Source organism: Siniperca chuatsi, linkage group LG19, assembly GCF_020085105.1.
Source record: "Siniperca chuatsi isolate FFG_IHB_CAS linkage group LG19, ASM2008510v1, whole genome shotgun sequence".
Taxonomy (NCBI): domain Eukaryota; kingdom Metazoa; phylum Chordata; class Actinopteri; order Centrarchiformes; family Sinipercidae; genus Siniperca; species Siniperca chuatsi.
Window position 1 is genome coordinate 5,996,908 of NC_058060.1, and position 13,829 is coordinate 6,010,736.

The 13,829-nt window shown below is 39.3% G+C and overlaps 2 protein-coding genes across 3 annotated transcripts in view; one reads left to right on the plus strand and one right to left on the minus strand.

Moving 5' to 3' along the window:
* The window catches only part of sspo (SCO-spondin), a 108,289-nt gene extending 107,099 nt beyond the window's left edge, over positions 1-1,190 (minus strand). For both annotated transcript variants that reach the window (XM_044176369.1, XM_044176368.1), the window contains exons 1-3: positions 1,035-1,190; positions 631-712; positions 19-228 (exon numbers count right to left, since the gene is read on the minus strand). In XM_044176369.1, the coding sequence (XP_044032304.1) occupies positions 19-228; positions 631-680 (260 nt within the window). In that variant the 5' untranslated portion in view covers positions 681-712; positions 1,035-1,190. The remainder of the gene's footprint in view (positions 1-18; positions 229-630; positions 713-1,034) is intronic.
* Positions 1,191-3,520: 2,330 nt separating this feature from the next.
* On the plus strand, positions 3,521-10,016 carry aoc1 (amine oxidase copper containing 1). Its single transcript, XM_044176414.1, has 5 exons — positions 3,521-3,670; positions 4,386-5,923; positions 7,384-7,672; positions 8,224-8,356; positions 8,864-10,016. Exons 1-5 carry the CDS (start codon positions 3,648-3,650, stop codon positions 9,131-9,133), a joined length of 2,253 nt encoding a protein of 750 aa, XP_044032349.1. The 5' UTR covers positions 3,521-3,647; the 3' UTR covers positions 9,134-10,016.
* The last annotated feature ends 3,813 nt before the right edge of the window (positions 10,017-13,829 follow it).

Here is a 13,829-nt window from a genome sequence, read left to right on the forward strand (position 1 = left end):
ACACAACTTTTCACTTACTTATACAAGAAACAGGATGCCTTGGGGCCCTGTTGTTTGTAGTATAGTGCGATGCCATCATCATCCCCATGCTTGACACGCATCCTGTCCACATCTAGCCTCCAGCCCTGGGTGTTATACTGATACACCTCAGAACAGCTCACTTCATGCTGTAGACGTGGGGACAGGACTCGCTCCACTTTCTCCTCCACCATGTGTTCACACCAGTGTCTGGAGCATGATACATAGATTTAATTTCCTCTCTAATACTTCACTAAGGTACTTGCCTAAAGTTTAGTTCAAGGTCCTGAATTCTAAGGTCAAGAAGGAACTTCTGCTCTCTACTTGTATAAAGATCCTCATTACAAAACACATACCAAGACAGCAACAGACAAAGTTGGTAAGCAATGTGTTAGTGCAATCATAAATAGTTATACAGCATATTTTAAAAAGGCTGCAATTAGGTCCTTTATTTAAATAAAAAACCCCACATACATTGGAATTATATTAAAATATCATCAGTAACTATGTTCTTAAGTAAAGTCCCTCTCTGCATCTTTCCCATCTTCCTTGCCTCTATACCGTATTATACTGTCTACAAAATGTGCTTAAACTGGTCTGAATCATACTCACCCCATTCCCATCACTGTCTGCAATCCTAGCAGAGTCAGTAGTAATGTCATGGTCCTCTCCTGAATGCTTGTGCTTAAAATTCCTGTAAAAAAGTTTGGATGCAAGTTTTTTAATATTCATAATTTCTAATTAAACATCATAATATCAATTTTAAAACATCACTGTAGCCTTGAAGACTCAAAAATAAAAAAAGCAACATTATTCACAGCTGAAGAAATTCTTCCTGACATTTACTAATAAAAGTCAGGCAGGTTTACAGCCTAATGATAGGACCAATCAAAAGATTGATTATAATGTGTTATCATTGTGAGTGATGAAATAATCCAAAATTGAATTGAATTTATGCACATTTTTATAATCCCACTACTACAATTTCTACTACAATTAACAAAAGGTGCACTTACCTTTGAAGTGTTTTTGGGAAATCTTTGGATTTGTGCCATAAAACGTCCTTGGCTTGTTAATCAGTAGTTTTTGTGTGTTCACTGTCCTTTTTTTGTCACTATGTTTCTTTTTGTTCTGTCCAACAGTATGTGATACAGTCCTCAGTGAAGTGATACTTTGCCTTATGGGGGTAGTGGAGCCCCAGATGCAGGGTTTTAAATGCGGGGGGTGACTCATGGGATGTACAGTAGCATCTGAACCTGCTGCAATTGGATATAAGAGGCAAGGTCACAGCTGGGAGGGCAGGCATTGGTCACCGGACCTCTGACACACACATCCTCTGAACTCGCCCATCAAACATTACAGGACACTGTAGGTGATGGCGGGGGTGGTGGAGCCTCAGCCACAGAATAAAGAGATATTTGTCAGAGCCTAATCCTGTAAAAAGAGGTGTTTCGGGAAAGATGATAGGGCATTTATTCAATGAAGCGTGTCAACAGACATGGGGACTGAAGGCTTTTAGACTCACCAATATCCCAAGTCTGACCTCCTGACCCCAGAGCGAGGAGGCTCAAACACAGCTGTCACCACATTACAACTTAGCTTGAGCCCGGAGGAGAGGAAGGAGCAGCTGATGTCAACAAGTGTTTGCTTTAATGGTATTAGTAAAACAGTGTGTCATAATTGCATTGCATTTACTTTTCCTCCATATACACCCAAGTTAACTTTCATCAACTTTTCTCAGAAACATTGGGTTTCTTGATAAAGATAGCAATGAGCTGAGTCACTTTGTTAGTTCAATGCTTCATCATCATTCATGGGAATTCAAGTGTGAGAGGAGCTAATTGCTAATGTCAGCATGCTAACATGCTCACACTGACAATGCTAATGTTTAGCAGGTATAATGTTTTCTATGTTCTCCATCTTAGTTTAGCATGTTAGCATGCTAACATTTGCTAATTAGCACTTAACACAAAGTACAGCTGAGGCTGATGGGAATCATTAGTTTTGAAGGTATTTGGTCATAAACCAAAGTATTGGACAAATTAAAATTTTGACCTGATGATGGCACTAGATGAAAAGTCAGGGCATCCCCAAAGTTATCACAATTCATCCTGTGTGTACCAATTTTCATGGCAATCCATCTGATAGACATTTCACTGAAAACCAAAAAGGAAAAGTCAGGGGATCACCAAAATTGTGCCAATCCATGTGGTACATTACTGGAAAAGGTCAAATTTTGCTCTGCTTTTGTTGTTAGATAAAAAGTCAGGGGATTACCAAGAACAGTAGGATTCGTTATCTGGGGACTGTACAAATTTCATGGCAATACATTGGGAAGTTTGGGCTTGGACCTCTGTATTTCTAAAACCCTGGTCACAGCCCTGGCACCAAGACCTAATGTATTATATATGACTGACAGTGAACTATAGAAATGGCAACAATACATTTTAACTGATTTGCCCACAGTATACATTAAATAATACACAGCACTGGCATGCAGTCACAGGGTGAAATGCAGTGACTGTCTACATTGTATTACAGCCCTGAGCAGTTTCATACAATCGGCATTGACCAGCTTAACCAGCATTCAACAAGCAATTTTTCTAGATGAAGATTGCTATTGATGCCTAACAAGCCCTATATACTATATAAAAAGAATATACTGTTGAGTTGCATTAAAAAACACTTTAAGCGATTTAACCAAGAGTTAAAGTTTATTTTTCATAATTCTAATACTATATTAAATATACAGATATCTAATTCACAAGTAGAAGAAATAACTCAAAAATAACAGAAAAAAATGTTTGATAGCAAAGTAAAAGTAGATCACATATTTACTTGGAACAATTGGAGCTTAAAACAGTAGTTATTCAAACTTTTTTTATTTCTCAAGTGATAAGTCTTTAATGGTTAACTTAGATTTGTAGTTTTCACTTGGGACTGATATAGTCTATCCCTTGGAGCAAATTAAAAGGCAAAGTTCATCCGTATACAATAAATGTATTGCAGGTTGTAAAACATCAATCAAAATCAATGTCCTTCTACAATGTTATAAAAAAAAAACCTGGAGAAAAAAAAAGCTCTGAACTGTACTGCTGAATTACACACATTGGGTGATGCTACAGTAATCCACAGTATTCTTCTGTTCTGAGTAGCTCTTCTAGAGAGCCAGGTGCTTGTGGCTAATAGCACCTTAATTATATTTGACATTAATTTTTATTGCTGAATTTACAGTTTTCCATGCATCAATTCCAATCTGCAATTTATTTGTATTTTGTACTGCAATGTAGCTACACTGTAATTTTAATTCTCTGTCTCATTCGCTTTTTAAATCATATTCACATCTTTTTATATTGCCTTGTGTTTCTTTTCTTAATGCCTTTTATGTCTTTGAATTGCCTATTTTTTGAAAGGTGGTATGCAAATAAACTTGTCTTGCAGGATTATCTAAAAAGAGCAACTCTTATTTCATCATATTTACAACCCACTGTTGGCCAATCAGCCTCTGTCACTGCAAAGTAGGAAGTTAAATATAAGTAGTAGTCCCATGATCCTTGTTTCCATAAGAGAGTTTTGTTCAATTGCTGAAGAAGGAGGAGTGGACTGATCAGCCTTGTTTTACAAAGTGCATGAAGCAGGAGGACAACTACAGGTACAGTAGCTTGGTCTATTTCTTGTTACTGATACTGAGCTGCAAGTGTTTCTCAAAGAAGCATGGAACTACTCCAAAGTCAGTACATCATGTATCACAACATTATTACATAAGTGCTATTATGTAAGCATGTTATAAAATCTAATTAATTCTGAAGAATGTGACAAATTGCATTGAGAACTTGATGGGAATTTTGAAAGTGACATGAGAGTCCAGTTTATCTCGTAAGTGTGCAGCACAAACAGTGCAGGAAGATAAACAGAGAGCAGCGAGAGGGACAATGTTGACTGTGAGTGTGTTATAGCGGAGGATGATACATACTGTTTGTGTTCCTGTGGAGATGTAGAGGATCAGACTGATAGATAAATAAATAAAGGGAACGAGGAAGAATTGCTTATCTATCTGTGAAGAAGAAGAAGAGGAATAAAGGTGAGTCAAGTAGGGAAATTGCCCTAGTTTGATTCTTTAGTTTATAAGAAGGGGATGAATCTAAGAAACAGGCTATAATATAGTTTGGATAAATTAAATTAAATTTGGATAAGTAGAAAGCTCTTCTTTCTGAAACTCCCTATGTCAAACTGCTGAATACAAGATTTGGAAGATTTTAATTTGTTTCAAAAAATAAACACTACTAAATGAATTCACACAATATATCCTGTTTTTCTCCTTTATTCTCTAAATTCATGCTGGATATTATTTTCTCCTTATATTACAGCATGCGGCTTCTCTGTCTACTGCAGCTGGTCTGCTTGGCTGGTTGTAGTGCTTCCAGATCAAGAGACTGGGCTCATCATGGTGCCCCCATGTTTGCTGACCTCACAGTACGTGAGATTAAAGCTGTCCGGGCCTACCTGCATGGTATTCCAGACTTGGAGCTCACTGATGCTCGTAGCAAAACGCTGAAGAAGAACAGCATTCTACTGATAGAACTCCATCTGCCAAGGAAGCATGAAGCCCTGAGAGCTCTGGACCGTGGACAGGCCAAACCCCCACGTCAAGCCCGTGTGATCATCCAGTTTGGGAATCAGACCAAGGCCAACATCACTGAGTACATTGTGAGTCCTCTGCCATCCCCAAAGTCCCACAAAGTCAAGACGTTCAAGGGGGATATGCCTATCCGGTTTGAGTCTAGGCCTATTTCTGCTGTAGAATATGACTATATTACTGAGATCCTTGAGAAGATCACAACTAAGGCTCACAAGCTCCTGTTTGAGACCACAGGAGGGTTTTCCTTCACTAACTGCTCTGACCGCTGCCTGACGTTCTCAGACATAGCCCCCCGTGGGCTGGGTCCAGGTGAGAGAAGAACATGGATCATGTTGCAGAAGTTTGTGGAGGGTTATTTCATCCACCCAGTGGGGTTTGAGGTACTGATCAACCACCAGGACCTGGATCCAGAAAAGTGGACTGTTGAGAAGGTCTGGTACAACAGCATGTACTTTGACAGTGTTGAAGAACTGGTAGAAAAATATGAATCAGGAGGTGTGGAAAAGGTCAAACTACCCGATCATGATGTCAATGACCTCTACTCCACCTACATCCCCCGGGGTCAGAGCAACACTCCCACTAATATCCATGGGCCGAAGCTTGTGGAGCCGCAGGGGTCTCGCTATCACGTTGACCATAATTTCGTCGAATATACTGGATGGTCTTTCGCCTACCGAGTTCGTTCATCAGCTGGACTTCAAGTCTTTGACCTCCGTTTTAATGGAGAAAGGATTGCCTATGAGATCAGCCTCCAAGAAGCTATTGCCATCTATGCTGGTGATACTCCTGCTGCCATGCAAACAAAGTACATCGATGCTGGATGGGCAATGGGCACCTCAACCTATGAGCTGGCGCCTGGAATCGACTGTCCAGAAATTGCCACCTTTGTTGACCTTTACCACTACTTTGACACAGACAAACCTGTGCGCCACAAAAATGCACTTTGTATTTTTGAGATGACAACTGCTATGCCTCTGAGAAGACATTTCAACTCCAACTTCCAGGGGGGATATAACTTCTATGGAGGGCTGGAAAACACTGTGCTGGTGATGCGGACAACCTCGACGGTTTACAACTATGATTACATCTGGGACTTCATCTTCTACCAGAACGGAGTGGTGGAGGTAAAGGTCAGCGCTACCGGATACATCCACGCCACTTTCTTTACACCTAATGGACTTCACTATGGTACCAAGGTGTACAACTATGTGCTGGGAAACTTGCACACACACCTCATCCATTATAAAGTGGACTTGGATATTGGTGGTGAGTACTATGGTACAATCACCTAGATTTTAAGGCACATTTTAAAGCAATAACTCTTTATTGACCATCCAGCCCAGTATCCTATGAATTATGGCCATAATGGATGATTCTGCACCTCACGATTTATGTCTAGTGTAGCATGTCCTTTATGTAGCAAGGTGGAAAGTTAGGGTATAATGGGTCAGACTTTCACATACAGGAAAACAAGGTTCACATCCTGTCATAGCCCTACACTTAACATTTGTTTTTCCATCAACTGTAACTATAATCTTTCCCCAACGTTTTAGTTGCCTAACCCAAACCATACCATAACCATAATTTATTTGCCATAACCACAATTTTCTACAGATATGTAGAAACTGAGAATTTAATAAATGTTGCCACAGGTCATAAAAAAACTTTGGCAATAAATATAACATTTTGCAGAATTCTCCAATATTGATGTTCATTTTTGGTGATGGAGTTGGTAAAACCACATCACAGAATATTTTACAATCTCTATACTTGAGAAGCAAATGGGTTACAAGCATACACCCAATGTGGTCTTTAAAGAAAAATGGTGACTAACTATTCCCTTAACGCCAATCTTTATACATTATGTTTATAGTGTTTTGAAGGTAAGTCAAGGAAAAGCAAAGCAAGACAAATTTATTTGTATAGCACCTTTCAACAAGGCAATTCAAAGTGCTTTGAACAGTATTGGCAGTGAAATGAGATGAAAGAAAAGGACACACTCAAACTTAGCTTTGACCAAGTCTTTTATTGATTGCCAGTCCAGATAAAATGGCTTTCTGGACTTTACCCCATCATAAAGAAGACAGTCTTGGCCTATCAACCCAGTGCAACTATTCTGTTGAAATGTGTGATCAAGGCAATCTGTGATCAAGGCTATGTGCCATGCATAAGTCCATAACTTAATCTTGTAAAACCTTTCTGTCACTTCTAATACTTTTAAAGTATATTCAACTTAACTGCTCAAAGAATTAGCAATAGAGACTTCTGATGCTGGGTTTGCACCTGTGCTGGGCGGCACTGTCGCCTCACAGCAAGAAGGCTGGATTTGAACCTGCCGGGCAGCTAGGGCCTTTCTGTGTGGAGTCCGCATGTTCTCCCTGTGCCTGCATGGGTTTTCTCCAGGTGCTGCTGCTGCTTCCTCCTACAATCCAAAGACATGCAATTTAGGTTAATTGGCGACTTTAAATTGCCCATAGGTGTGAATGTGAGCGTGAATAGTTTGTGAATAGTCTATCTCCATGTGTCAGACCTGTGATTGACTGACGACCAATGTCAGCAGGGACTTGTTCCAGCCCCCCCACGACCCTCCAAAGGATAAGCGGGTATAGCTAATAGATGGGTGGATGGACTTCTGATGCTGAAGTAAATGTATAGTGTCTCAACATACTGCCTATACCTTGACATCTAACTTCTCCTGACAAATCTTTAATTTCACTGTGATACAGGTCGAGACAACAGCTTTGAGACGATAGATCTGAAATTAGTCAACTTCACAAATCCCTGGAGCCCGAAGAATTTCATCGTCCAGTCCAAACTCCACAGGACTGAGCACAAGACCGAGCGATCTGCTGCTTTCCGCTTCGGCAAAAAGTTCCCCCGCTATGTGCACTTTAACAACCCCAATGAGAAAAATAAATGGGGGCACCAGAAGGGCTACCGTATTCAGTTTAACTCACATGCCCACAGTGTCCTTCCAAGAGGCTGGAGAGAGGAAAATGGCATCAGTTGGTCAAGGTAATAAAATATTTCCCCCTTATGTTGCTAAAAAAAATATATGAAGTAGGTATAACTTGGGTAAAATATTTAAACCCAAGATGCCATTTTTTTATGGTTGCCATCATTCAAGATGTTTTGTAATGATTGACCCAATGCAGGGGGTTGAAGAGGTTAATCTCTGGATTGGGAGTTTGGTTAGAAAGTAGAGTTATGATTTGGGAGTCAACAGAGGTGCGGCAAACAGTAGAATGCTTTTAACTTTTAACTTTGTTTTAACTTTTGTCACCTAATAGTGGATCACCTTTGGGCTATTAAGTGTTTGCACTTTATGTCAACTTAGGAAAACTGTGGATGTTCCTTAACACCCAGGGGGGTTAACTGGTAGAATAAGCTCTGTTTGACTGAACAAGAAAACATTTTTAGTTGGACAAAATTAAAATAACAATGGCCCACTTTTGAAATGACAAACTGATTCATACAGAGAAACAGCACCTCTCAGTCTGTCATTTTCCAGTCACAGTTACAGATAGTATTAAAAACTGATTGACTGGTGAACTGTCTCTCTGCAGGTATCCTCTGGCTGTGACTCGTCATAAAGATAGTGAAGCCACCAGCAGCAGCATTTATGCCCAGAATGACCCCTGGGAACCCGTTGTGTCCTTTGAGGATTACATCCGCAACAATGAAGACATAGTCAACCAGGTAAAGTAATGTAGTATATAGTAATATTAATATAGACACATCTACATTCTCTGTTCATGTATGTCACGCATGTGCTTATAGGATGAAAGTCAGGAGACAGTAGTTTTTCCCACAATGCCATCTACTGAAAAATCTAACACACATAATTTCAAACTTTTTATTAACATGATTTAAATCTATGATTTGATCTATTGTTAATTAACACTGTTAATACGTACAGATACTTTGAAAATAAGTGAGGAAAAGTTTATTCAGAACTTTATTGGATCATAAAATATCATCTTATGATCACCAACCACGCTAATAGTTCAATTAAAATTTTTGTTAGAGATTTGGCAGGTTAGTGATGATTAAAGAAAAATTACATGCACAGTCCCTGTTTTACTGGTGCAAGGAGTCACAAGTCACTAATGGACAGCATCCTGATGTTTCAAATGGATTCTTAGAAATGTGGTTTACATTTGGGGGTGGGGTGTTTTTCTGAGAGGTTTGCTCTCCTGTGTGCAGGACCTGGTAGCCTGGGTGACAGTTGGCTTCCTGCATGTGCCTCATTCAGAAGACATCCCCAACACGGCAACACCTGGTAATGCAGTGGGCTTCTTCCTCCGACCCTTCAACTTCTTTGACGAAGACCCTTCACTGGCATCCAGAAGCACTGTCATCGTCCGGCCGGGCCAGGACGGCAAGCCCAAGGTCCAGAGATGGGTACCAGAGGTCATAGGTCACTGTGCCATGGACAAGCCATTCATTTACAATGGCACTTATGCAGGAGTCTAGAGTGTTTTTTGGGGTTTCCCCAAATAGTATTTTAGCACAAATAGAATTTTTGCTACATTTAAGTAAATTGCACAATGAGGATCTCAGATTAATAACAATCACTTGAAATACATATAGTCAGATTTAATTCTCAGTAATGTCTAACAATGTCACAACTTTATGAGAATTTTGTGCAATATCTTAAATTTGACAATCTAAATCCATGTTAAAAAAAGGAGAAGAACATTCTAGATGTAGGGTTTTACCTGCTTTATATTGTATATTACAGTATATATAATATTATAGCTGGTCATATATAACTTAAAATCCAAAATTTTTTTAATATAAAATGATTTTGCTGCAGACTCTACACATTGTGCATTCTGAATCGCATGCATGTCTGACTTAATGTACCACGCCAAATCAAACCACACATGTAACCTGGCAGGGGGAAGGGGAGATGTTGTGGGGTATGGGGGGCCTTGAGAGCTCCTGTAATCCCATGTTGGGTCTCCATGGCTGAGGTTTAGCAGCAGCGAGCATCCAGGATGCAGGATGCTCTGTATCCGCCTTGCTTGTGGTAAACTCCTGGCCCTCAGCATGCTTTGCTTGCCCCCGGAGCGGGAATGTTTTAACTGGAAAGACAACAGGCCTTACAGGGCAAACAGCCTGATTCCAGATCCTTCCCTGCAAACAGTGCAGGATACCTCCTGGCTGCGCCATTGCCCCTGGAAACCTACCTTTACATGCAATGTGACACAATGTGCAGAATATCAACAGCACATGTAAATGCTTTGTCCTTATCCTTTGTCTTATGTGCACATTCCTAACATAGCAATGTCACTTTACAGTTCAGTTAAAGGATTTAATGAAGTGCCAAATAAATCAAACTGTTTTGATCATATTGTATGTTTCGGATTTGATTTTGATTGAATTTTAATTTTCTGTAAACAATGATTAATACACACAGGCCGTTAGCCAGCAAACTAATTTTAACTGCTGAGGAGAGAGGTGGATTTTGCAGTGGCAAAGTTGGTTTGTGTGAAGGGTAAATAATGAGTGTTTTTGGAGTGGGGAAAAGGAACCCGGCCAACAACTGTGTTCAGGTTTTTCACAATCTAAAAACCCATTTTACAAGTGTGTACTGATGTTTTATAGTGCACATGGTAAAAGAGGGATAATATGAAAGCTATGCACGCATGAATGAATGGACAGGGTTAGAGGAGAGAACGAAAAACAATGTGAATTGGGTAACAAGCATTCCTATAGCTATTCCCAAGGCAATAATGGTCTTGACGTCACAACTATAGGAAAGAAGTGAACACAACACCATTTATTCATTCTAAGTTTTACGTGCACAAAAACATCCAAATAAAAGTGTGAAATTTTATTTCACAGGGGACCTATTATGCTTTTCCTCATGTCATATATATAATGTTACAATGTCGGTTGTTTATATTAAACATGGTCAAAGTTTCAAATAATGAGGTAAACGTATGTAAAAGTAATCCCTGTGAGCAAGAAGCTTAGGCTTCAGACTGCCCTGAACACTAGGTTTCCAACGTTTTTTTCTACTTTCGTGCTGCGCTGACATCAGCCTAACTCAGATGTCACGGTGATCGGTCATCTGCGCTCATCTGTATCAAAAATGCTCTATAACATTTCTAAACCATCTCTGTCTGTATTGATGACTTATTAGTCTTTACTGTTTATATAATTTTTTTGTCAATAAAGAAATAAATAATTATTTTTAAAAGCTCATCTGCACTCATGATCTGCTCCAGGCGCAGCTTGCCTACGAAGTACAAGGTTGAAAGGACAACTAGCTGCACAGCTAACGGCAGCTAACGTTACAGTTAGCAGCAGTTAGCGGCTACTTTAAAGCTATGTGTCCATCAGGAAACTCCATAAATCACTAAGTTGAGGCAGAGCACCTGAAGGTAATCAGAGGGAAAACCAGAAAATATTTTCTCCATAAAATATGATCCAGTTTTGCCAAAATCAGTGAATAAAGTTATAAAAGTTGTGTTTTTTTACAGTAAGCAGTCAGGCCCGGCCCTCAGAAACACTCCGCTCGGCGGTGTCTGTCGTCTTTCCAACCTAATTCTTGTTTCATTTGTGGTCTGATAAACAGTAAATTCATCCAACTCAGTGCTCCATATCGCTAATTTCCAAGCTGAGCAACTGTAACTTACTAGCACACCGGGCAAGACAATGATGCGATGGTGCAGGTGTATAAAGAAAACTGGTTACAGCTGCTCGATGCCCCTCAGCAGGCTTCCGGGAAGTTGGCCAATCAATAGAAAGTGGGCTTTTAGGGAGGGGGGCGTGAAAGAGACAGGAGCTAAAATGGCTTGTTTCAGACAAAGGACGAACTGAGGGGCTCCATAAAGGGCCACTATAAAATAAATAAGGATTTTTTTAAACTGTGAATCATGCAAAGCTACTTTAGTGAAATTCCAGAATAAAAATATAGAGCTGGAAATTAGCATAATAGGTCCCCTTTAAAGATAGTTTTAAAAAAAGATTACTACAAAAGGCAATCTGCCAAAGAAGAGAAATAATGTGACAAACAACATGTTGATATTTCTACATTACTACAACAAATATTTCTACAAGTAGAGGATGAGAAACTCTTCCTGGGCCTGATTAAATAGCCTGTAAACTTAGATGGTGATTTGTTGCCACCTAGTGGCTTCTTGAATAATTGTTTGGTCTAGTCAGATCATCAATTGATGCTGAAAATCCAACAGCCTATTTGTGGTGGACACGTGCCAAAATGTGCTTTGAAAATTTTATTATTCAGTTATTAAAACTAGCGTGCATGTTTTAACAATGATGCTCATGTTTGTGTGCTTTCTTTGTTATCATTAGCAGATGGCAAAGGACCATGTTGAATCATAGATACAAGGTAATTTATTTATCATTTTACCACACAAGGTTGTATAATGAAATGAAAGTTTGTAGTCCCTTCATGCTACACACATAGAACATAACAGATAATCAAATTTATATTAAAATAGGGTAACATAAAATATAAACAATTAAATTATAAACAATATATTCAGTTATTTATATACATAGCCTACACGGTTAAATTGGGATTTGTTATGTTGTGGGGCTCTGTGGTTTTAGGGTTGCCATGGGTGCACATGTGTGTGCACATAGACTATAAAATTTGATTGATATTATTTGACAAATTGTAAATAAAATATAACAAGGGGAGACAACCCCCTGCTCTGAACACTAAAATACTAATCAAAGTCATTCTAGATAGGCCTACTGTTGGCAGTGCCATGCGCAAAACTACAGCTGATGACAATAAAACCTTTCTGTAAATGCACTCTCCTGTGTATCTGTATCAAATATCAAAACATTGTTTAAACAGATTATCAGAGCAGCTGACCTTCTTTTATTAAACCTGTCAGCTTCTGACCTATTATTCTCCCTGCCTTGCCATCCGCCCTAAGCAAAATTCTGCCAGCCCGTGAGACAAGTAAACCATTTGCCATTGCCACACAGTCACAGTGACACCCCAGTGCTCCCAAAATTCTCCCTCCTTTAAAACAATTTGCTCCATCTGTCGTTCTAAGAATAAGTAATCTATTCAGAACAGAATGAGGTATAAACAAACAATATTTATTGAAGACATTTTCTATAGAATCTTAAGTAAATAAGAGAAACAGTAACATAAATAAGAAATTGTAGAAAATATAAAATGTAGAAAATATCTAAATATAACTGTCAGGGAGCCAACACAGACACCACCAGCTCCACCCACCACAGTCATCAGATCACAATCACCTGAATACTGATTATACACACCCCACTGCACTATAAAGCAACACTCCCCCAGTTCACGCACTGTCTGGTCACAACGCTACCATGAGATGCTACCAGACTCACTTCTCGACAGAAGAGCTCCACGTATTCTGGCTTCCCCTCAACCTGTCTGTGTCCTCGTCACTATCAATGAACAGAACGGACTTCTACGACAGATAAGACTCTCATAGACATTTCTAGTTCTTGCATAAGTTGTTTACTACTTTGCTCCTCCTGTGTACAACTACTACTGTGGCAATAAACCTCCATCGCATCTGCACTTACCTCTGTGTCCTGTGTTCATCAGCTGACAATAACACTGAGTTTTGGCTCTGCTGCCTGCTGCCAGTCCTAGCTTTGGCAATACAGTGTAAACATAAGCCTATAGGCTGTGACTGCAGCTTTATGTCTCAAGAGTCACAAATAAAACCTATACAGCTGTGTGGCTCCCCCAGATTTCCTTATATACATTTTCAAATATAAAATACTATTGAATGGTTGTTCTTTGCTGAAAGAGAGAGAGATAGATAGATAGATATATAGATATAGATAGATATAGATATATAATATAGATAGATATAGATACAGTATACATATATATAAAGCTTACACAGTGGCTAAAACTAATACAATTAAATGGTCCAACGGCATGGTACAGACACAAAATGGAACGTGCTAAGCACAAAGAAAAACACACAGGAATTGTGGATTCAGATTCAACTGAGATCTCATGTTAGATTCAACTGAGATCTTGCACCTGGTTGTGAATTAACGGCTGGTGGAGATTTGGCGCCGTTCTTTTGTCTGGCCTTTGTTTCCCATTCAGGCCTCGGGTCAAGGCTTCAATTCAATTCAACATTATTTATATAGCGCCAATTCATAACATAAGTTATCT

Coding starts and splice junctions, on each gene's coding strand:
- aoc1 (XM_044176414.1), top strand. CDS start 3,648: ATGAAGCAGGAGGACAACTACAG. Junction 3,671..4,385: donor AAGCAGGAGGACAACTACAG/GTACAGTAGCTT, acceptor CTTATATTACAG/CATGCGGCTTCTCTGTCTAC. Junction 7,673..8,223: donor AATGGCATCAGTTGGTCAAG/GTAATAAAATAT, acceptor GTCTCTCTGCAG/GTATCCTCTGGCTGTGACTC.